The 22,991-nt window shown below is 47.2% G+C and overlaps 2 protein-coding genes across 3 annotated transcripts in view; both read left to right on the forward strand.

Annotated features, from left to right (window-relative positions):
• LOC144596430 (uncharacterized) overlaps nt 1-22,991 on the forward strand; it is a 336,471-nt gene that overhangs the window by 20,052 nt on the left and 293,428 nt on the right. The window lies entirely within an intron of this gene.
• The window catches only part of LOC144596431 (acetyl-coenzyme A synthetase 2-like, mitochondrial), a 76,115-nt gene that overhangs the window by 15,934 nt on the left and 37,190 nt on the right, over nt 1-22,991 (forward strand). For both annotated transcript variants that reach the window (XR_013547610.1, XM_078404665.1), the window contains exons 4-7: nt 2,817-2,992; nt 6,269-6,421; nt 13,653-13,800; nt 21,435-21,572. Coding sequence is in view for 1 of the 2 variants with exons in the window: in XM_078404665.1 (XP_078260791.1) it covers nt 2,817-2,992; nt 6,269-6,421; nt 13,653-13,800; nt 21,435-21,572 (615 nt within the window). In the remaining variant the exon portion in view is untranslated. The remainder of the gene's footprint in view (nt 1-2,816; nt 2,993-6,268; nt 6,422-13,652; nt 13,801-21,434; nt 21,573-22,991) is intronic.

Below are 22,991 nucleotides of genomic sequence, written 5' to 3' on the forward strand. Positions count from 1 at the left end.
CCAAATGGCCTCCTCCTGCACCTATTTTCTGTTGCTATGACATCTTTAGGCCACATCCACGTCATAAGGGGGCAAGCTGCATCAGTCCCAGCTTTTAAAAAAATTAATTGAACTTTTTAGTTTGTTTATTATGTTATTTATGAGAATTGTTATCAGGCAACTGAACCATCTTATCAACAACTAGAGAACAGTCCTGAGCTACTATCTATGTCATTGGAGACCCTCGGACTGTCTTTGATGGACTTTGTTAGATTTTATCAACGTTATTCCCTTTATCACGAATCTGTACACTGTGGATGGTTCAATTCTAATCATGTATAGTTTCTATGTTTCTATGTATAGTATTTCCGCTGACTGGTTAGCACGCAACAAAAAGCTTTTCACGTGACAATAAATAGATTAAACTAAACTAAACTAAACAATGTTTACAGATCTGTTTTGGTGAAGCAGGTAAAAAATTAATTCTGTATTTGGTACATACGACAATGAATCACTCCTGATGAAGTTGACCCTTGAATTAAGAGTGTTTATTTGTTATATGTACTGGCAACAGAACAATGACCTTATTGTTTGCTGTAGCTGAACAGGTCCATAAATGCAATAAATCACAGATAAATATATAATAATCAATAATATAATAAATGAATAAAGAGTAATACCAGGTAACAAGACCACGGTCGTGCAAAGAATCTGTAACGCGACGAAAACAAAGCCAGTAGAAGATGATAGTGGCCATGGTAGTGGATCATGTTGTGCAGAGGTTGCTATGAACCTGGAGAGTCCTTCTTTCTAATGTTAGCAGTGAGGCAAGAGTGTGGCGCCTTTTTGAGGCAGCAGCTCCTGTAGATCTCCTGTATGGTATAGAGGTCAGTACCCGTGATGGAGCGGGCAGTGACTATCATTCTCTGTAATCACCTTCATTCATAGAAACATAGAAAAAACATTGAAAACAGGTGCAGGAGGAGGCCATTCGGCCCTTCGATCCAGCACCGCCATTCATTGTGATCATGGCTGATCATCCACAATCAGTACCCTGTGCCTGCCTTCTCCCCATATCCCTTGATTCCACTAGCCCCTAGAGCTCTATCTAACTCTCTTTTAAATTCATCCAGTGAATTGGCCTCCACTGCCCTCTGTGGCAGAGAATTCCACAAATTCACAACTCTCTGGGTGAAAATGTTTTTTCTCACCTCAGTTTTAAATGCCCCCCCCTTTATTCTTAGACTTTGGCCCCTGGCTCTGGACTCCCCCAACATTGGGAATTCGCGTTGCCAAACCAGACCATGATGCAACCAGTCCGTGTGCTATAGAGGTTCACCCTGTGTCACCTATGAATGAATAAGTCTATTGGCCAAGTATGTGCACATACAAGGAATGTGTCAAGGTGCTCCGCTCACAAATGACAACACAAACATACAGTTAACAATGAAGAATAAAGCATAAACACATCAAAACAATAAGGATACAACATTACGGTCTAAACATGTGGGTGAAAATAAACCAGAGCAACAAACAGACGACAGACTTTGGTTATTGAGTAGAGCTATCACTCGTGGGAAAAAGCTGTTTTTATGTCTGGCTGTGGGTGCTTTGACAGTCCGGAGTCGCCTTCCAGAAGGAAGTGCTTCAAAGAGTTTGTGACCAGGGTGAGAGGGGTCAGAGATGATCTTGCCCGCTCGCTTCCTGGCCCATTGCAGTGTACAGTTTGTCAATGGGAGGAAGGTTGCAGCCAACAACCTTCTCAGCTGTGCGAACGATCCATTGCAGCCTCCGGATGTCGTGCTTGGTGGCTGAGCCAAACCAGACCACGATGGAGAAGGTGAGGACGGACTCAATGATAGCAGTATAGAATTGGACCATCATTGCCTGTGGCAGATTGTGTTTCCTCAGTTGTCGCACGAGAACAAGAGGCCAATTCACTGGATGGATTTAAGAGAGAGTTAGATAGAGCTCTAAGGGCTAGTGGAATCAAGGGATATGAGGATAAGGCAGGCACGGGTTACTGATTGTGGATGATCAGCCACGATCACAATGAATGGTGGTGCTGGCTCGAAGGGCCAAATGGCCTCCTGTACCTATTTTCTATGTTTCTATGGCTCAGAGAGTCAGGTAGCATCTGTGGAGGGAATTGACAGTCATTTTCCTAGCCCCATTTGCAAAATATTTGTGTGTTCATTCCCTCCACAGATGATGCCTGACCCATTGAGTTTCTCCAACATTTAGTGTTTTGCTGAGGATTCCAGCATTTATAGTCTGAAGAAGGGTCTCAACCCGAAACGTCACATTTTCCTTTTCTCCAGAGATGCTGCCTGTCCTGCTGAGTTACTCCAGCATTTTGTGAATAATTACTCCAGACTTTTGTGTCTATCTACAGTTCCTCGTGATTCCAAAGCCATAAGCGGGCAAGGTTGCTTCTGTGGAGGAAATGGGCAGGCCATATTTCGGGTCAGGATCCTTCTTCAGACTGAAGAAGAGTCTTGACCTGAAACAACGACTGTCAATTCCCTCCGCAGATGCTGCCTGACCCACTGAGGTCCACCACTTTCTGCTCTAGGCATGGTATTTGTCCCGCCCCCCTGACATCAGTCTGAAGAAGGGTCTCGACCTGAAACGTCACCCATTCCTTCTCTCCCGAGATGCTGCCTGACCTGCTGAGTTACTCCAGCATTTTGTGAATAAATGGTATCAGGTGAACTTCACTCAGAGTGAAGATTAGTTGCAAAGCTTCTGGAATGATTTCCTTTTGCCTCTGTTTGTTTGCTGTGGATTTCTATGCCATCAACATCCACCCATGCTCTTTGTTTTCAATATGTTAGCCCAATGCAAGGTGGTTATCACCTGTAACGAAGGAGTCCGCGGTGGTCGTGTAATCGAACTGAAGAGGACAGTGGATGAGGCGCTGGAAGAATGCCCCACAGTGAAACATGTTTTTGTTGGACAGAGAACAGACAAGAAGGTTCCCATGGGAGAGCTCGACATCCCACTTGAGGAAGTAAGTCTAGTTTAGTTTAGTTTAGAGATCCAGCGCGGAAACAGGCCCTTCAGCCCACCAGGTCCGCACCGACCAGCGATCCCCGCACACTAACACTATCCTACACACACTTGGGACTATTAAAAAAAAAATTTACCAAGCAAATTAACCTACAAACCTACACGTCTTTGGAGTGTGGGAGGAAACCGATCTCAGAGAAAACCCACGCAGGTCACGGGGAGAACGTACAAACTCCATACAGACAGCACCCGTAGTGGGAATGGAACCCGGGTCTCCGGCGCTGCATTCGCTGTAAGGCAGCAACTCTACCGCTGCACCACCTTGACCGCCTTAGTGTTATTGTTAAAACCTATACCTTTGGCAACGTTTAAATCATTGTACGGGGATCAAACTGCGGTGATTAGAAATGACTATTGTGTAAAGGTTTATTACTCATGTTACATGAAATAGCCATAATGTTCGGGCAGTGCTGTAGATATCGATGGTACGCAGGTATTAAACACTACCACCTCAAAGAAACTGTGAACTACAATACACTATTGTTGTTATTGCACTATTATTGTTTGTTGTTTGTGTGTACGTATGTGTGTGTGTGGATATATATATATATATATGATCTATATATATGTGTATGTGGGTATGTGTATATATACACATTGAACTTTCTTTTCTCTCGTTTATTATATTGTTTACAGTGTTCTATGTTTACATATTTTGTTGTGCTGCTGCAAGTCATAGAGTGATACAGTTGTAAACAGGCCCTTCATAGAGTCATAGAGTGATACAGTGTGGAAACAGGCCCTTCATAGAGTTATAGAGTGATACAGTGTGGAAACAGGCCCTTCGGCCCGACTCGTCCACACTGGCCAACAATGTCCCAGCTACCCTAGTCCCACTTACCCGCATTTGGTCCATATCCTTCCAAGCCTGTCCTATCCATGTACCTGTCCAACTGTTTCTTAAATGATGGGATAGTCCCAGCCTCAACTACCTTCTCTGGCAGCTTGTTCCATACACCCACCACCCTTTGTGTGAAAAAGTTACCCCTCAGATTCCTATTAAATCTTTTCCCCTTCTCCTTGAACCTATGTCCTCTGGTACTCGATTCCCCTACTCTGGGCAAGAGCCTCTGTGCATCTACCCGATCTATTCCTCTCATGATTTTGTACTGCTTTATAAGATCTCCCCTCATCCTCCTGCGCTCCATGGAATAGAGACCCATCCTACTCAACCTCTCCATGTAGCTCAAACCCTCTAGTCCTGGCAACATCCTCGTAAATAACAATATCTAACAGGATAAATTGTTGGTACAGTGAAGAAGGCTGTCTAAGATTACAACAGTATAATGATCAGCTGGGAAAGTGGGCAAAAAGATGGGATATGCAATTTAACTCGGACAACTGCAAAGTGAGGCATTTGGCACAAAACAAACTAGGCCAGGAGGTATAAAGGGAATGGCAGGGTCCCAGGGTGTGTTGCTGAACAGACACCAAGTGGGACAACCACACTGTTCCCTGGAAATGGTCACTTCGTTAGACAGGAAGATGAAGACTCTGTGATACCTCCTCTTCTGCAATGTGGACTCACTTCTTGGTTCCCCAGCATCCATGAAGTGGTCCACTGCTAGTGTTGCCAACTTTCTAACTCCCAAATAAGGGACAAAAGGTGACCTCACTGCCCCGCGCCCCATGTGACCTCACCCAGCCAGCGGCCACGTGCTCCCACTCCACCAATAGAGTCTGCCCGGCTCGGGAAGCGGGTTGCTACGCAACCTCCGTTAGGCAAACACACTTGGCCACACTCCCCGAACACACTCCGTTAGCCTACAGTGTCTGGGCCTACAGCGGTTCCCGGGCCTACAGTGTCCGGGCCTACAGTGTCCGAGCCTACAATGTCCGGGCCTACAGTGTCCGGGCCTACAGCGGCCCCTGGGCCTACAGTGTCCGGGCCTACAGTGTCCGGGCCGACAGTGCCCGTCCGGGCCTAATATGGGACAAGGGTGGTCCCGTACGGGACAAACAAATTTAGCCCAATATATGGGATGTCCCGGCTAATACGGCAACCCTATCCACTGCCTTCACAGACCAGATACATTGTCAGTGATGCCCAAACTCACTGACCTCACATCCAGTCTCCAGGCGTCATTGTTCTTCCCTCTCTCCCATCAAAAACATGTGTTTTAAGAGACAAAAGACATGAACTGTAAGACTGTTTTGCATGGGTGTTTACCATGAGGAAAGATTGGAAAGACAGGGCTTGTATTCACTAGAATTTAGAAGGATGAGAGGGGATCTTATAGAGACGTATAAATTTATAAAAGGACTGGACAAGGTCGATGCAGGAAAAATGTTCCCAATGTTGGGGGAGTCCAGAACCAGGGGCCACAGTCTAAGAATAAAGGGGAGGCCATTTAAAACTGAGGTGAGAAAAAACTTTTTCACCCAGAGAGTTGTGAATTTGTGGAATTCTCTGCCGCAGAGGGCAGTGGAGGCCAATTCACTGGATGAAGTTAAAAGAGAGTTATATAGAGCTCTAGGGGCTAGTGGAATCAAGGGATATGGGGAGAAGGCAGGCACGGGTTACTGATTGTGGATGATCAGCCATGATCACAATGAATGGCGGTGCTGGCTCGAAGGGCCGAATGGCCTCCTATGTTTCTGTTTCTATTTGAAATGTCAGACGAGAGGGTAGAGCTTCAAGGTGAGATGGGCCATGTTTAAGGAGATGTGTGGGGCATGTTTTGTTACACAGAGGGTGGTGGATGCCTGGAACCTGCTGCCAAGGCTGGTGGTGGAGGCAGACACAAAAGTGGCATTTAAGAGGCTTTTATATCAGCACATGTAAATGCAGGTTATGGAGGGATATGAATTATGTGAAAGCGGAGATTAGTTCATCCTGGCATCAGAGTGCGGCACGGTGGTGCAGCGGTAGAGTTGCTGCCTTACAGCGAATGCAGCGCCGGAGACCCGGGTTCCATCCCCACTACAGGTGCTGTCTGTACGGAGTTTATACGTTCTGCCCGTGACCTGCGTGGGTTTTCTCCGAGATCTTCGGTTCCCTCCCACACTCCAAAGACGTACAGGTTTGTAGGTTAATTGGCTTGGTGGAAGTGTAAATTGTCCCTAGGATAGTATTAATGTACAGGGATCGCTGGTCGGCGCGGACCCGGTGGGCCGAAGGGCCTGTTTCTGTGCTGTATCTCTAAGCTGAAATGTTGGGCTCGGACATATTGTTCTACGTTGTATTTGTCAATGACAACCTGCCTTTTCTTCGTAGGAAATGGATAAGGAGGAGGCTGTGTGCGAGCCTGAGTCCATGGACAGTGAGGACTTGCTGTTCCTGCTGTATACCTCAGGAAGCACAGGGCAACCCAAAGGCCTGGTACATACACAGGCTGGATACCTGCTGTACGCATCGCTCACCCACAAGGTAGCCATTGAACAGCTACATTTGGTCAGTGTTAACCTCCGCACCAGTCCCGTCACACACGCACCGACATCTCATCACTCTCTCTCTCTCTCCCTGCTGTCTGCACGGAGTTTGTACCAAAGATACTAGAGGAACAAGATGGACCACTCTGTTGAAATCGTCGATACTGAAGTGTAGTACGCAAAGGAGCCATTTTAGTAAGCAAACCCTGCCGTTCGCTCTGCCTCTCGCAATGTAATCAGTGTTGTGGGGGAACAGTATGTGTGATGATACCATAAAAATGCAGAATATATCTCATCTATCAATTCACAGATTTTTGTTCTTTTAAAATGTTTCTGCAAGTTTCTGCCTACTAAAATGGCGCTGTGACATGCTACGGTTTTTAGGGTCGAGTGGTCTATCTTGCTCCTCTAGTATCTTTGGTTTGCACATTCTCCCCGTGACCTGCGTGGGTTTTCTCCGAGGGCTTCGGTTTCCTCCCACACTCCAAAGACGTGCAGGTTTGTAGGTTAATTGACTTGGTGTAAATGTAAAAATGTCACGAGTGTGTGTAGGATAGTGTTAATGTGCGGGGATCGCTGGTCGGCGCGGACCCGGTGGGCCGAAAAGGCCTGTTTCCGCGCTGTATATATATGATATGATATGATAAGATTTGACCTCTGGGGTCAATGGCTATTATGGGGCTTGAGTCAAACTGCCTGATTATGGCGCTGTCAAATGTCTTAAAGACACACAGCACAGAAACAGGCCCTTCGGCCCAACTCATCCATGCCGACCAAGATGCCCATCTAAGCTAGTTCCATTTACCCGCGTTTGCCCCATATCCCTCTAAACCTTTCCTATCCATATACCTGTCCAAATGTCTTTTAAATGTTGCTATATTACCTGCCTCAACTACCTCCTCCGGCAGCTCGTTCCAAACACCCATAGACATGGACATAGACAGAAAATAGGTGCAGGAGGAGGCCATTTGGCCCTTTGAGCCAGCACCGCCATTCATTATGATCATGGCTGATCATCCACAATCAGTAACCCGTGCCTGCCTTCTCCCCATATCCCTTGATTCCACTAGCCCCAAGAGCTCTGTCTAACTCTCTTAAATTCATCCAGTGAATTGGCCTCCACTGCCCTCTGTGGCAGAGAATTCCACAAATTCACAACTCTCTGGGTGAAAAAGTTTTTCTCACCTCAGTTTTAAATGGTCTCCCCTTTATTCTTAGACTGTGGCCCCTGGTTCTGGACTCCCCCAACATTGGGAACATTTTTCCTCAAAGTGAAAAAGTTGCCTGTTGGATTCCTTTTTCCTGTCAGGTACTTTCCCCTCTCACCTTAAACCTTTGCCGATTGATTATTGATCATCCAGTTACTGATTCCCCTATCATGGGGAAAACACTCAGATGCTTCATTACACTGAATGGGTAATATAAATGCAAGTTGTTATTTCGAAATATGTCATTCCCTGGGAATGAACTGTTTCTCAGTATAACAGTACAACTGTTTCAGGAGGAAGAGCGGGTGGTAGCCACAGAAGAGTGGTGTCAGGGGTCATGAACAAGGGTGACAGGGGTTATGGAGAGAAGGCAGTAGAATGGGGTTAGGAGGGAGAGATAGATCAGTCATATTTGAATTGATGAGGAAAGATTGGACAGACTGGGCTTGTATTCACTGGAGTTTAGAAGGATGAGAGGGGATCTTATAGAGACGTATAAAATTATAAAAGGATAATTTTATAAGCTAGATGCAGGAAAAAATGTTCCCAATGTTGGGGGAGTCCAGAACCAGGAACCTAGATAGAGCTCTAGCGGAATCAAGAGATATGGGGAGAAGGCAGGCACGTGTTACTGATTGTGGATGATCAGCCATGATTGCCAAAAGTGTTGTCCTCCAAAAGCATTCTTTCTTCACAGTGCACGCAGAGCAATGGGGCCTCAGAACCATGGGCCACAGTCTAAGAATTTCAGAACCAGGGGCCACAGTCCAAGAATAAAGGGGAAGGCATTTAAAACTGAGGTGAGAAAAAACGTTTTCACCCAGAGAGTTGTGAATTTGTGGAATTCTCTGCAAATTCACTGGATGAATTTAAAAGAGAGTTAGATAGAGCTCTAGGGGCTAGTGGAATCAAGGGATATGGGGAGAAGGCAGGCACGGGTTACTGATTGTGGATGATCAGCCATGATCACAATGAATGGCGGTGCTGGCCTCCTGCACATATTTTCTATGTTTCTAACTGTGAATTCTGTTCACCGTTCAGTTGTGAGCGGAATATTGCAGTTCTACTTCTCCATTTATGGTCAAGTTGCTGTGGTTTTGGCCGTTGTGTTTATACATGTGCTTATGTTCAAGACTTGCCATTGTTGGCAGATATATTGGTTATGAGTGGAGCTAAATATATCCAAATGTGGAATTTGAACTTCATGCTTGGAAGAGCTGGCAATCTACCCCATCTATTCCTCTCATGATTCCGGAAACGTCCTCTGCAACCTCTCCAAAGTCTCTGTCTTCTGTCCTTTAGTTTAGTTTAGAGATACAGCGCGGAAATAGGCCCTTCGGCCCACCAGGTCCGCACCGACCAGCGATCCCCGCACATTAACACTATCCTACACCCACTGTGGACAATTTTTACATTTACCAAGCCAATTAACCTACAATCCTGCACGTCTTTGTAGTGTGGGAGGAAACCGAAGATCTCGGAGAAAACCCACGCAGGTCACGGGGAGAACGTACAAACTCCGTACAGACAGCATCCGTAGTGGGGATGGAACCCGGGTCTCCGGCGCTGCATTCGCTGTAAGGCAGCAACTCTACCGCTGCGCCACCATCCTGATCTGCTGAGTTCCTCCAGCACTTTGATACTTGATCAAGATAACAACAGCTGCAGTTTCTAGTGTTTCCATGAGTCAGTCAGTGTACAGACTTTCAGGCCAAACCAGGGAGCAGAGGCATGTGACAGTTTCTGTCATTGTGGTGGAACTGAGCTTGCAAAACCTGTTTAGCCAGCCACATAAGCACCGGTAGTTCCTCATGTCCCTCCCCCCCCCCCCCCCCCCCCAACTACTGCTACCACTGCCTGCAGGAGTTTAGTGTAAGACAAAGAGGCACATCTGCTGATTCTATTGTCAGCAGTTCAACCTTCACCCACCAGCCTAAACACACATGCCCTTCAGTGTCAGATTAGGTAAAGGGGAAGTGCAACGAGAACTGGGTGTCCTTGTACACCAGTCACTGAAAGTAACCAGGCAGTGAAGATAGCAAATGGCATGTTGGCCTACATAACGAAAGGATTTGAGTATAGGAGCAAAGAGATCCTTCTGCAGTTATATAGTGCCCTGGTGAGGCCACATCTGGAGTATTGTGTGCAGTTTTGGTCTCCTAATTTGAGGAAGAACGTCCTTGTTATTGAGGCAGTGCAGCGTAGGTTCACGAGGTTAATCCCTGGGATGGAGGTTGTGTAGGAAAATAACTTCAGATGCTGGTACAAATCGAAGGTATCACAAAATGCTGGAGTAACAGCAGGTCAGGCAGCATCTCTGGAGAGAAGGAATGGGTGACGTTTCGGGTCGAGACCCTTCTTCAGACTGATGTCAGGGGGGCGGGACAAAGAAAGGATATAGGTGGAGACAGGAAGATAGAGGGAGAACTGGGAAGGGGGAGGGGAAGAGAGGGACAGAGGAATTATCTAAAGTTAGAGAAGGGTTAGGGTCAGGGTTATCCCCTATCTATCCCCTACTCCCAATTCCTCCGTCTACGCCGCATCTGCGCCCGGGATGAGGTGTTTCACACTAGGGCATCAGAGATGTCCTCATTCTTCAGGAAATGGGGTTTCCCCTCTCCCATTATAGATGAGGCTCTCATTGGGCCTCCTCTACATCCCGCAGCTCCACTCTTGCTCCCCCTCCCCCCATTCGTAACATGGACAGAATCCCCCTCATTCTCACCTTCCACCCCACCAGCCAGCGTATCCAACAAATTATCCACCAACAATTCCGTCACCTACAACGGGACCCCACCACTGGCCATATCTTCCCATCCCCTCCCCTCTCTGCGTTCCGCAGAGACCGTTCCCTCCGTAACTCCCTGGTCCACTCGTCCCTTCCTACCCAAACCACCCCATCCCCGGGCACTTTCCCCTGCAACCGCACGTGATGCAACACCTGTCCCTTTACCTCCCCCCTCAACTCCATCCAAGGACCCAAACAGTCTTTCCAGGTGAGGCAGAGGTTCACCTGCACCTCCTCCAACCTCATCTATTGTATCTGCTGTTCCAGATGTCAAACTTCTCTACATCAGCGAGACCAAACGCAGGCTCGGCGATCGTTTCGCTCAACACCTTCACTCAGTCCGCCTTAACCAACCTGATCTCCCGGTGGCTGAGCACTTCAACTCCCCCTCCCACTCCTAGTCTGACCTTTCTGTCATGGGCCTCCTCCAGTGCCATAGTGCGGCCCACCGCAAATTGGAGGAACAGCAGCTCATATTTCGCCTGGGCAGCTTGCAGCCCAGTGGTATGAACATTGACTTCTCTAACTTTAGATAGTTCCTCTGTCCCTCCCTTCCACTCCCCCCTTCCCAGTTCTCCCACTGTCTTCCTGTCTCCACCTATATCCTTCCTTTGTCCCGCTCCCCCTGACATCAGTCTGAAGAAGGGTCTCGACCTGAAACGTCACCCATTCCCTCTCTCCTGAGATGCTGCCTGACCTGCTGAGTTACTCCAGCATTTTGTGATACCCAGGATGGCGGGACTGTCATATGAGGAAAGATTGGAAAGATTGGGCTTGTATTCACTGGAATTTAGAAGGATGAGAGGGGATCTTATAGAGACGTATAAAATTATAAAAGGACTGGACAAGCTAGATGCAGGAAAAATGTTCCCATCGTTGGGGGAGTCCAGAACCAGGGGCCACAGTCTTAGAATAAAGGGGAGGGCATTTAAAACTGAGGTGAGAAAAAACTTTTTCACCCAGAGAGTTGTGATTTTGTGGAATTCTCTGCCACAGAGGGCAGTGGAGGCCAATTCACTGGATTAATTTAAAAGAGAGTTAGATAGAGCTCTAGGGGCTAGTGGAATGAAGGAATATGGGGAGACGTTGGGCACAGGTTACTGATTGTGAATGATCAGCCGTGATCACAATGAATGACGGTGCTGGCTCGAAGGGCCAAATGGCCTCCTCCTGCACCTATTTTCTATGTTTCTATGTTTCATCATTGGCAATATTTGCAAAGGATGTCCTTTTTAGTTTAGTTTAGTTTACTGATACAGCTCGGAAACAGGCCCTTCGGCCAACCGGGTCTGCGTCGACCAGTGATCCCCGCACACTAACACTATCCTACACCCACTAGGGACAATTTTTACATTTACCAAGCCAATTAACCTACAAATCTGTACGTCTTTGGAGTGTGGGAGGAAACCGAAGATCTCGGAGAAATCCCACGCAAGACACGGGGAGAACGTGCAAACTCCGTACAGACAGCCCCCGTAGTGGGAATGGAACCCAGGTCTCCGACGCTGCATTCGATGTAAGGCAGCAACTCTACCGCTGCACCACCGTGACCGCCCTCTGTGGGATGCAAGAGAACTCACCCAGGCTGTTTCAACAGCATCTCCATCTGGAATCATAAAGTCAAAGAGCTGTACAACCCGAAAACAGGCCCTTCAGCACACCTTGTCCAAGTTGACATACTAGGCCAGTTCCATTTGCCTGCATTTGGCCCATATCTCTCCAAACCCTTCCAATAGATCTGTCCAAATGTCTTTTAAACATCGTAATTGTATCTGCATCTACAACTTCCAGATATGGACTATCCTCTAAGTGAAAACGTTCATATTAGTTTGAGATGTAGCATGGAAACATCAGTCTGCAGAAGGGTCTCGACCCGAAACGTCACCCATTCCTTCTCTCCAAAGATGCTGCCTGTCCCGCTGAGTTACTCCAGCTTTTTGTGTCTATCTTCAGTTTAAACCAGCATCTGCAGTTACTTCTTACACATGGAAACAAGCCCTTCAGCCTACCAAGTCCATGCCGACCATTCACCCTAGTTCTATGTTAGTCCAGCACTTTGTTTCTTATGTAAACAAGCATCTGTAGTTCCCCGCATGTTTAGAAAGCAAGTTGTTCATCCTGTGCTGGTGGTCTAATATGGACACAAAAAGCCGGAGTAACTCAGTGGGTGATGTTTCGGATCGAGACCCTTCTTAAGACTGGTTAGGGATAAGGGAAAGGAGAGATATAGACGGTGATGTGGAGAGATAAAGAACAATGAATGAAAGAGATGCAAAAAAGTAATGATGATAAAGGAACCAGGCCATTGTTAGCTGTTTGTAGGGTGAAAGTGAGAAGCTAGTGCAACTTGGGTGGGAGAGACATAGAGAGAGAGGGAATGCCGGGGCTGCCTGAAGTGAGAGAAATCAATGTTCATACCACTGGGCTGTAATCTGCCCAAGCGAAATATGAGATGCTGTTCCTCCAATTTGCGTTTAGCCTCACTCTGACAATGGAGGAGACTGAGGACAGAAAGGTCTGTGTGGGAATGGGAAGAAGAATTAAAGTGTCGAGCAACTGGGAGATCAGGCAGGTCCAGGCGGGCTGAGCGAAGATGTTCTGCCCAGTCTGCGTTTGGTCTCGCCGATGTATAAGAGTCCACATCTTGAACATCTAATAATCTCCCGAGATGCTGCCTGACCTGCTGAGTTACTCCAGCATTTTGTGAATAATAATCTTCTTTGTTCAATTTAGTTTTAAAAGGCTTTCACCTATTTGTCAGAAAGATTTGAAATGCAGGCATTAACTGTTTATAAAACATTATCCGCAGATGTACTTTCAAGACTATTATAAAGGAAATGTTAAAATAATGCATGAAACAGAAGCTACTGTCCAAGTGTGAAATTAATTTAGTTTAGAGATACAGCACGGAAACAGGCCCTTTCGGCCCACCGGGTCCGCGCCGACCAGCGATCCCCGCACATTAACACTATCCTACACCCACTAGGGCCAATTTTTACATTTACCCAGACAATTAACCTACAAACCTGCACGTCTTTGGAGTGTGGGAGGAAACCGAAGATCTCAGAGAAAACCCACGCAGGTCACGGGGAGAACGTACAAACTCCGTACAGACAGCACCTGTAGTGGGGATGGAACCCGGGTCTCCGGCGCTGCATTCGCTGTAAGGCGGCATCTCTACCGCTGCACCACCGTGACCGCCCTTGTAAAATGCAGCAACTTTTATCTTTCAGTACGTCTTCAATTATGAGGAAGGCGATATCCATGGGTGCGTGGCAGATATTGGCTGGATCACAGGGCACAGTTATGTGGTCTATGGCCCGCTTGTCAATGGTGGCACCACCGTGCTGTTTGAGAGCTCGCCTTTATATCCAGATCCAGGTGAGTGAGATACATCATCATCACAACACACTGCGTGTTTGGTCTGGTCTAGTCTAGTATACATCATCACAACACACTGTGGGTCTAGTCTAGTCTAGTATACATCATCACAACACACTGTGGGTCTAGTCTACATCATCATCACAACACACTGTGGGTCTAGTCTAGTATACATTCACAAAATGCTGGAGTAACTCAGCAGGTCAGGCAGCATCTCAGGAGAGAAGGAATGGGTGACGTTTCGGGTCGAGACCCTTCTTCAGACTGATGTCAGGGGGGCGGGACAAAGGGAGAATATAGGTGGAGACAGGAAGATAGAGGGAGATCTGGGAAGGAGGAGGGGAAGAGAGGGACAGAGGAACTATAAAGTTGGAGAAGTCAATGTTCATACCACTGGGCTGCAAGTTGCCCAAGCGAAATATGAGGTGCTGTTCCTCCAATTTCCGGTGGGCCTCACTATGGCTCTGGAGGAGGCCCATGACAGAAAGGTCAGACTGGGAATGGAAGGTCTAGTATACATCATCATCACAACACACTGGGTTTAGTCTAGTCTACATCATCACAACACACTGTGGGTCTAGTCTAGTCTACATCATCACAACACACAGTGGGTCTAGTCTAGTCTAGTATACATCATCATCATCACAACACACTGTGGGTCTAGACTAGTCTAGTATACATCATCATCACAACACACTGTGAGTCTAGTCTAGTCTAGTATACATCATCATCATCACAACACACTGTGGGTCTAGTCTAGTCTAGTCTAGTATACATCATCATCACAACACACAGTGGGTCTAGTCTAGTCTAGTATACATCATCATCATCACAACACACTGTGGGTCTAGACTAGTCTAGTATACATCATCATCACAACACACTGAGTCTAGTCTAGTCTAGTATACATCATCATCATCACAACACACTGTGGGTCTAGTCTAGTCTAGTCTAGTATACATCATCATCACAACACACTGTGGGTCTAGTCTAGTGTACATCATCATCATCATCACAACACACTGTGGGTCTAGTCTAGTGTACATCATCATCATCATCACAACACACTGTGGGTCTAGTCTAGTCTAGTCTATATCATCACAACACACAGTGGGTCTAGTCTAGTATACATCATCATCATCACAACACACTGGGTTTAGTCTAGTTTAGTCTAGTTTAGTTTAGTCTAGTTTAGTTTAGTTTAGTTTAGAGATACAGCACAGAAACAGGCCCTTTCGGCCCACGCCGACCAGCGATCCCCGCACACTAACACTATCCTACACCCACTAGGGACAATTTCTACATTTACCAAGCCAATTAACCTACAAACCTGCACGTCTTTGGAGTGTGGGAGGAAACCGAAGATCTAGGATAAAACCCACGCAGGTCACGGGGAGAACGTACAAACTCCATACAGACAGCACCCGTAGTGGGGATGGAACCCGGGCCTCCGGCGCTGCATTCGTTGTAAGGCGGCAACTCTACCGCCGCGCCACTGTGACGCCCATTCTCTTGTATTCTCTTTAACCATCATTCGACTGGTTATGTTCATAAGTCATAAGGAATAGGAGTAGAATTAGGCCCTTCGGCCCATCTAGTCTACAAATCAAGAATCTCTCCATCTCTGCCTTAAAAATATCCATTGACTTGGCCTCCACAGCCTTCTGCGGCAAAGAATTCCACAGATTCACCACCCGCTGATTAAAGAAATATCCCCTCATCTCCTTCCTAAAAGAACGCCCTTTAATTGTGAGGCTGTGACCTCTGTCCTAGACTCTCCCACTAGTGGAAACATCCTCTCCACATCAGGTGGCTGGCAGGCAATTCTTTTGGTTAGATTGCTCGAGCTTCCCTTTTCGCTGTTGAAGATACAATTGGAGTTAGGATTTGATGATACAAAGTGGTGCCACTGGTAGAACTGCTGCCCCACAGCACCAGAGACCCGGGTTCAATCCTGACCTTGTGTGCTGTCTGTGTGGAGTTTGCACGTTTCCTTGTCACCTTGTGGGTTTCCGCCAGGTGCTCCGGTTTCCTCCCACATCCCCAAAACGTGGAAGTTTGCAGGTTAATTGGCCTCCGTAAAAATTGGCACAAACGTGTGGGGAATGGATGAGAGAGTGAAAAAAAATGAGACGAATGTGTTTGGATGACCGCTGGTCAGTGTGGACCCAGTAGGCCGAATAGCCTGTTTAGTGATACAGTGCAGAAACAGGCCCTTTCGGCCCACCGGGTCCGCGCCGACCAGCGATCCCCGCACATTAACACTATCCTACACCCACAAGGGTCAATGTTTACATTTACCAAGCCAATTAACCTACAAACCTGTACGTCTTTGGAGTGTGGGAGGAAACAGAAGATCTCGGAGAAAACCCATGCAGGTCACGGGGAGAACGTACAAACTCCGTACAGACAGCACCCGTAGTGGGGATGGAACCCGGGTCTCCGGCGCTGCATTCGCTGTAAGGCAGCAACTCTACCGCTGCGCCACCGTGACCACCCCAAATCTAAACAAAATTGAATTCTGGCTGTGTAAAGTAGATTCAGTTGCCTTCAGGCAAGTTGACACTCCACTTGGACAGGTACATGGATAGGAAGGGTTGAGAGTGATATGGGCCAAATGCAGGCAAATGGGACTAGCTTAGATGGGGCATCTTTGTTGGCATGGTTGAACTGGGCCCAAAGGTTGGTTTCCCTGCTGGAAAATTCTGTGACCTGATTTCACACCGATGCCATCTCCCAAGAGGTTGGTGAGGCTGAGACTTCTTTCTTCATTCTGTAGGAGACTAAGGGGGTGACCTTGTTCAGATGTACAAGACCATGAGGGGCAGGGACAAAGTGAACACTCACAGTGAGTGAACCTAGAACCTAGTACACACCACAGAACTCACACACTCTGCCTCGCATTTTTAAATTCATTTGGAGGATGTGGACTAGGGTTGCCAACTGCCCCGTATTAGCCGGGACATCCCGCATATTGAGCTAAATTGGTTTGTCCCCTAAGGGACCGCCCTTGTCCCGTATTAGGCCCGGACGGCGCTGTAGGCCCGGACACTGTATGCCCGGACACTGTATGCCTGGACACTGTAGGCCCGGACACTGTAGCCCAGGGGACGCTGTAGTGCCAGACAGTGTAGGCCCGGACACTATAGAGCCGGACACTGTAGCCCAGGGGCCGCTGTAGTGCCAAACAGTGTAGGCCCGGACACTGTATGCCTGGACACTGTAGGTTTGGACACTGTAGCCCAGGGGCCGCTGTAGTGCCAGACAGTGTAGGCCCGGACACTGTAGCCCAGGGGCCGCTGTAGTCCCAGACTGTGTAGGCCCGGACACTATAGAGCCGGACACTGTAGGCCCGGACACTGTAGCCCAGGGGCCGCTGTAGTGCCAGACAGTGTAGGCCCGGACACTATAGAGCCGGACACTGTAGGCCCGGACACTGTATGCCTGGACACTGTAGGCTTGGACACTATAGCCCAGGGGCCGCTGTAGTCCCAGACTGTGTAGGCCCGGACACTGTAGGCCCGAAGGCCCGGGAACCGCCTAATGGAGGTTGCGTAGCAACACACCTCCTGGCCCCGGCAGCCGCCATTGGTGGAGCGGGAGCACGTGGCCACTGGCTGGGTGAGGTCACGTGGGGCGCGAGGCGGTGACATCACCCATTATCCCTTATTTGGGAGTGAGAAAGTTGGCAACCCCAGTGACATCGGTGGACAGAATGTGCATCTGTTGACTTTAAACGTTGCCACAGAGCCATACCTGCGCAATTGATGTTTTGATTCTTGGTGCACACTTATCTTAACTCTACACACTGAATCCTTCACTCTTAGATATGCTTCATGCAGTAAACGCCACCGTGAGAAGCAGACGTAGCAGGATTCACTGGTACAATTAGCGATAGGGACTATTTATACTTGGGCCCCTGACAGAACATTGTGGTCAGGGCCACTGAGGAAAAACAAGGAAACAGTCTCTTTCAGCTGGAAGTCAACGAGAAGCTGCAGTTAAGATAAATGATCCCAAAAAAAACCAGTTCAGAGGACTGTGATTTTTAAATTGAATAATGATGTTTCTGCAGTTTGGAGAGTTAAATAAATACAGAGATCACTATTGGAATAAAAGCCATGTGGTTAAAATTACCCCATCCCATCCTACACAGCGCCGCGAATGCAGCGCCGGAGACCCGGGTTCCATAACCACTACGGGTGTGGTCTGTACGGAGTTTGTACGTTCTCCCCGTGACCTGCGTGGGTTTTCTCCGAGATCCGATGTAAAAGACGTGCAGGTTTGTAGGTAAATTGACTTGGTATAAATGTAAATCGTCCCTAGTGGGTGTAGGATAGTGTTGATCCATGATAGCGGGGATCGCTGATCGGTTTGGATCCGGTGGGCCGAAGGGCCTGTTTCTGCGCTGTATCTCTAAACTAAACTAAAATCACAGCAAAACAGATTAAACTGAGGAATTATTAGGTTAGGGTGATTCAAATATGTGTCGGAAACAAACAGTATTGACGTGGATAGGAAAGGCTTAGAATGCGGGCACATGGGACTAGCTTATGAACATGAACATCTTGGTCAGCGTGGGTGAGTTGGGCCGAAGAGCCAGTTTCTGTGCTGTAAGACGAGAGTTAGATTTATCTCTTAGGGCTAAAGGAATCAAGGGATATGTTCCCAATGTTGGGGGAGTCCAGAACCAGGAGCCACAGTCTAAGAATAAAGGGGAGGCCATTTAAAACTGAGGTGAGAAAGAACTTTTTCACCCAGAGAGTTGTGAATTTGTGGAATTCTCTGCCACAGAGGGCAGCGGAGGCCAATTCACTGGATGAATTTAAAAAGGAGTTAGATAGAGCTCTAGGGGCTAGCAGAATCAAGGGATATGGGGAGAAGGCAGGCACGGGTTACTGATTGTGGATGATCAGCCATGATCACAATGAATGGCGGTGCTGGCTCGAAGGGCCAAATGGCCTCCTCCTGCACCTAATTTCTTTGTTTCTATGTTTTACTATGTTCTATGACTGAATTGGTACAATTGGATCTTTGTTCCATTACCTGAGAGGAATTGATCTGAGATTCTCCTGCTCACTTAAGAGCAGACTTGGTAAGATTTACCGATCTATTAGCATATTAGCCAATCATCAATTCATCAACTGAGAAATAATCAAAAGGTACAATAATAAAATAGACTGCAATAAGCAGAGTTTATTTTTTTGTGGCACAATGAATTCCACAGATTCACCACTCTCTGACTAAAGAAATTTCTCCTCATCTCCTTCAGAAAAGAACGTCCTTTAATTCTGAGGCTGTGACCTCTGGTCCTAGACTCTGCCACTAGTGGAAACATCCTCTCCACATCCACTCTATCCAAGCCTTTCACTATTCTGTATGTTTCAATGAGGTCCCCCCTCATTCTTCTAAACTCCAGCGAGTGCAGGCCCAGTGCCGACAAACGCTCATCATAGGTTAACCTACTCATTCCTGGGATCATTCTTGTAAACCTCCTCTGGACCCTCTCCAGAGCCAGCACATCCTTCCTCAGATATGGGGCCCAAAATTATTCACAAAATTGGTACAAGTGAGAATAAACTGACCTTTGAAATGCGGTCTTACCAGCGCCTTATAGAGCCTCCACATTACATCCCTGTTTTTGTATACAAGCCCCCTTGAAATAAATGCTTGGAGTACTGCGTGCAGTTCTGCTCGCTCAGCTATAGGAAAGATAGTATAAGAAAATAACTGCAGATGCTGGTACAAATCGAAGGTATTTATTCACAAAATGCTGGAGTAACTCAGCAGGTCAGGCAGCATCTCAGAAGAGAAGGAATGGGCGACGTTTCGGGTCGAGACCCTTCTTCAGACTGATGTCGGGGGCGGGACAAAGGAAGGATATAGGTGGAGACAGGAAGATAGAGGTGGATCTGGGAAGGGGAGGGGAAGAGAGGGACAGAGAAACTATCCAAAGTTAGAGAAGTCAATGTTCATACCGCTGGGCTGCAAGCTGCCCAAGCGAAATATGAGGTGCTGTTCCTGCAATTTCCGGTGGGCCTCACTATGGCACTGGAGAAGGCCGATGACAGAAAGGTCAGACTGGGAATGGGAGGGGGAGTTAAAGTGCTCAGCCACCGGGAGATCAGGTTGGTTAAGGCGGACTGAGCGGATGCAATAGATGAGGTTGGAGGAGGAGAAAAGATGTCATTAAGTTGGAAAAGATGCAGGGAGAGGTTCACCAGCATGTTACCTGGGCTTGCGGGTTGAGTTACAGGGAGAGGTTGGAGAGGCACGGGGGTTTTTCTGTGGACCATAGGTGGCTGAGGGGTGACCTAATGTAAAGATCACAAGGGATGTGGATAAAGTGAAAGCTCAGTCTCTTTGTCTTCTGCGTAGGTGTAAGGTAAGAGGGGAGATTTTTAAGAGGGATATAGAAAACATTGAAAACATAGAAAATAGGTGAAGGAGGAGGCCATTTGGCCCTTCGAGCCAGCACCGCCATTCATTGTGATCCTGGCTGATCATCCACAATCAGTAACCCGTGCCTGCCTTCTCCCCATATCCCTTGATTCCACTAGCCCCTAGAGCTCTGTCTAACTCTCTTTTAACTTCATCCAGTGAATTGGCCTCCACTGCCCTCTGTGGCAGAGAATTCCACAAATTCACAACTCTCTGGGTGAAAAAGTTCTTTCTCACCTCAGTTTTAAATGGCCTCCCCTTTATTCTGGGACATCAGGGACAACATTTTCACTCAGAGGGTAGTATAAATGTTGGGACATCACAATGCCCGGTGGAAGCTATAAAAGTGTATACAATTACGTCTTTCAAAAGACATTTGGACAGATATTTAGATAGGAAGCGTTTCGAGGGATCGGGGCTAAATGCAGGCAAATGGGACTAGATCAGTATGCTAACTTGGTCGGCATGGCAAGGAAGATGAAGAGGGCTCTTGCCCTGGTGTAGAGCTGTGTGACTAAATGACTGCAAGGTTACGCCAATAAACACAGAGCACTCCAGCGAATGGAGGATGGTGCTACTAAATATGAGCATGCAGTCAATTTCAATTGCATGCAACAGTGCAATCAGCAATCTTCATTTGCAATGGTTCCCCAGCTTCTTCACTCTTGTCACTGACATTGTCAATCAAACAGTCTTTAATCAAGGATTGTGCGCAGTTGGGGGGAGATACCAGGTGATTTGGAACTGCTGGTGTTCCAGTGTTCTGATACCAAGCAATGTTATGAGGCAATTGGATCAGTTGAGGTAGTTGGGCAGCACGGTGGCGCAGCGGTAGAGTTGCTGCCTTACAGCGAATGCAGCTCCGGAGACCCGTGTTCCATCCCCACTACGGGTGCTGTCTACGGAGTTTGTACGTTCTCCCCGTGTCCTGCGTGGGTTTTCTCCGAGATCTTCGGTTTCCTCCCACACTCCAAAGATGTACAGGTTTGTATGTTAATTGGCTTGGTAAATGTAAAAATTGTCCCTAGTGGGTGTAGGGTAATGTTAGTGTGTGGGGATCGCTGGTCGGCGCGGACCCGGTGGGCCAAAGGGCCTGTTTCCGCGCTGTACCTCTAAACTAAACTAAACTAAAGTAAAGATGTCTAGTGATTGGAAGGTAAGGGTGCAATCTCCCCTGCGTTTTGTTCACACAGGCAGATACTGGGAGATGGTGCAGAGGCTGAGAATCACTCAGTTTTATGGGGCCCCGACGGCTATTCGGCTGCTGCTGCAGTACGGAGATGCATGGGTGTCCAAGTATGATCGCTCATCCTTGAAGACGCTTGGCTCAGGTAAACGGCCGTGATGTACAGCCTAACCCTACACACTGGCGGCAGACAGGTCACTGCATGACCCTCCACTTCAGGAATGGGAACTGAGATAAGCAGTGGTCTTGGCAGCTTCTGGTTCATGGTGAGCTACGAGGCAGAGAATTTCCATGGGAATTTCCAGTCTGAGGTGGAGCTGGTGATAGTGAGGGCCGATTTCACCCCTCTGTGTTTCAGTAAGCCGAAAACCCCTGCTACGTATCTTTGTATTCAAAGTGTGGTTGATTGTTGCGGTTGAACTTGGGGAAGCTGCAGGATTAGTAAGCTGTGGGCCTGTGGTGTGGTTGAGGCTTGTGGTGTGATGAAGGTGGGAGGAGAGATGAGACTGGGCTAATCAGAGCCTTTGGATGGGAAAAGCACGCCTGATTTTAGTCAGGAACTGGGGTTCAGCGCTGACATCTCTTGAATTTCTGGGTGGAAGGTCTTGAACATTACTCAGTTCAAGAAGATGTACAAAAAAAATATTTTCCAGAGGTATAAGAATGAGGAAGGGCTGTAATCAAGTTTTAGTTTATTGACACGGTGCGATATTCTCGTTGTACTTAGAATTTGGATCATTGTTTATAAACTGCACATATGTATGTTTGCGTGTGTGTATATTTGTGTGTGTATGTATATGTTTGTGTGTATATATATGTAGATGAGATAAAGTTTGAATTAATTGGAGTAGTGGAGAAGGGGTAGGAATAAATAAGTGTATACTTCCTCCTCCTTATCGAACATGTAAGATTTAATTTGTGATGTTTCTGAGAATTTATTCATTGAGTTGTGTATAGGTTTATCGTTCATTTCATTTTATTGTTATGTTGTTTTGTTTTTTACCTTTTTTTGTTTTTGCATGTTCGAAATAAAATATCAACAACAACATCAAGGTAGTCTAGAATGATTGGATTTAAAAGATTGGGGCCATGTATTGGGAAGGAGGATCGGGCCTGGGAACTGAATATTCAGGATTATACATCCTATAGAAAGGACAGGCAGGTTGGCAGAGGAGGTGGGGTAGCTCTGTTGGTGAGGGATGGAATTCAGTCCCTTGCGAGGGGTGACATAGGGACTGACGAGGTAGAGTCTGTGGATTGAGTTGAGGAATTGTAAAGGCAAGAAGACACTAATTGGAGTTATCTACAGACCCCCAAATAGTAGGGCATAAGTTGCAGCAGGAGTTAAAACTGGCATGTAACAAAGGTAATGCCACTGTGGTGATGGGGGATTTCAATATGCAGGTAGACTGGGAAAATCAGGTTGGTTCTAGACCCCAAGAAAGAGAGTTTGTAGAGTGCCTCCGAGATGGATTCTTAGAGCAGCTTGTAATGGAGCCTACCAGAGAAAAGGCAATTCTGGATTTAGTGTAGTCCAATGAACCAGATTTGATAAGAGAACTCA

Source organism: Rhinoraja longicauda, chromosome 9 (genome assembly GCF_053455715.1).
Source record: "Rhinoraja longicauda isolate Sanriku21f chromosome 9, sRhiLon1.1, whole genome shotgun sequence".
Classification (NCBI taxonomy): domain Eukaryota; kingdom Metazoa; phylum Chordata; class Chondrichthyes; order Rajiformes; family Arhynchobatidae; genus Rhinoraja; species Rhinoraja longicauda.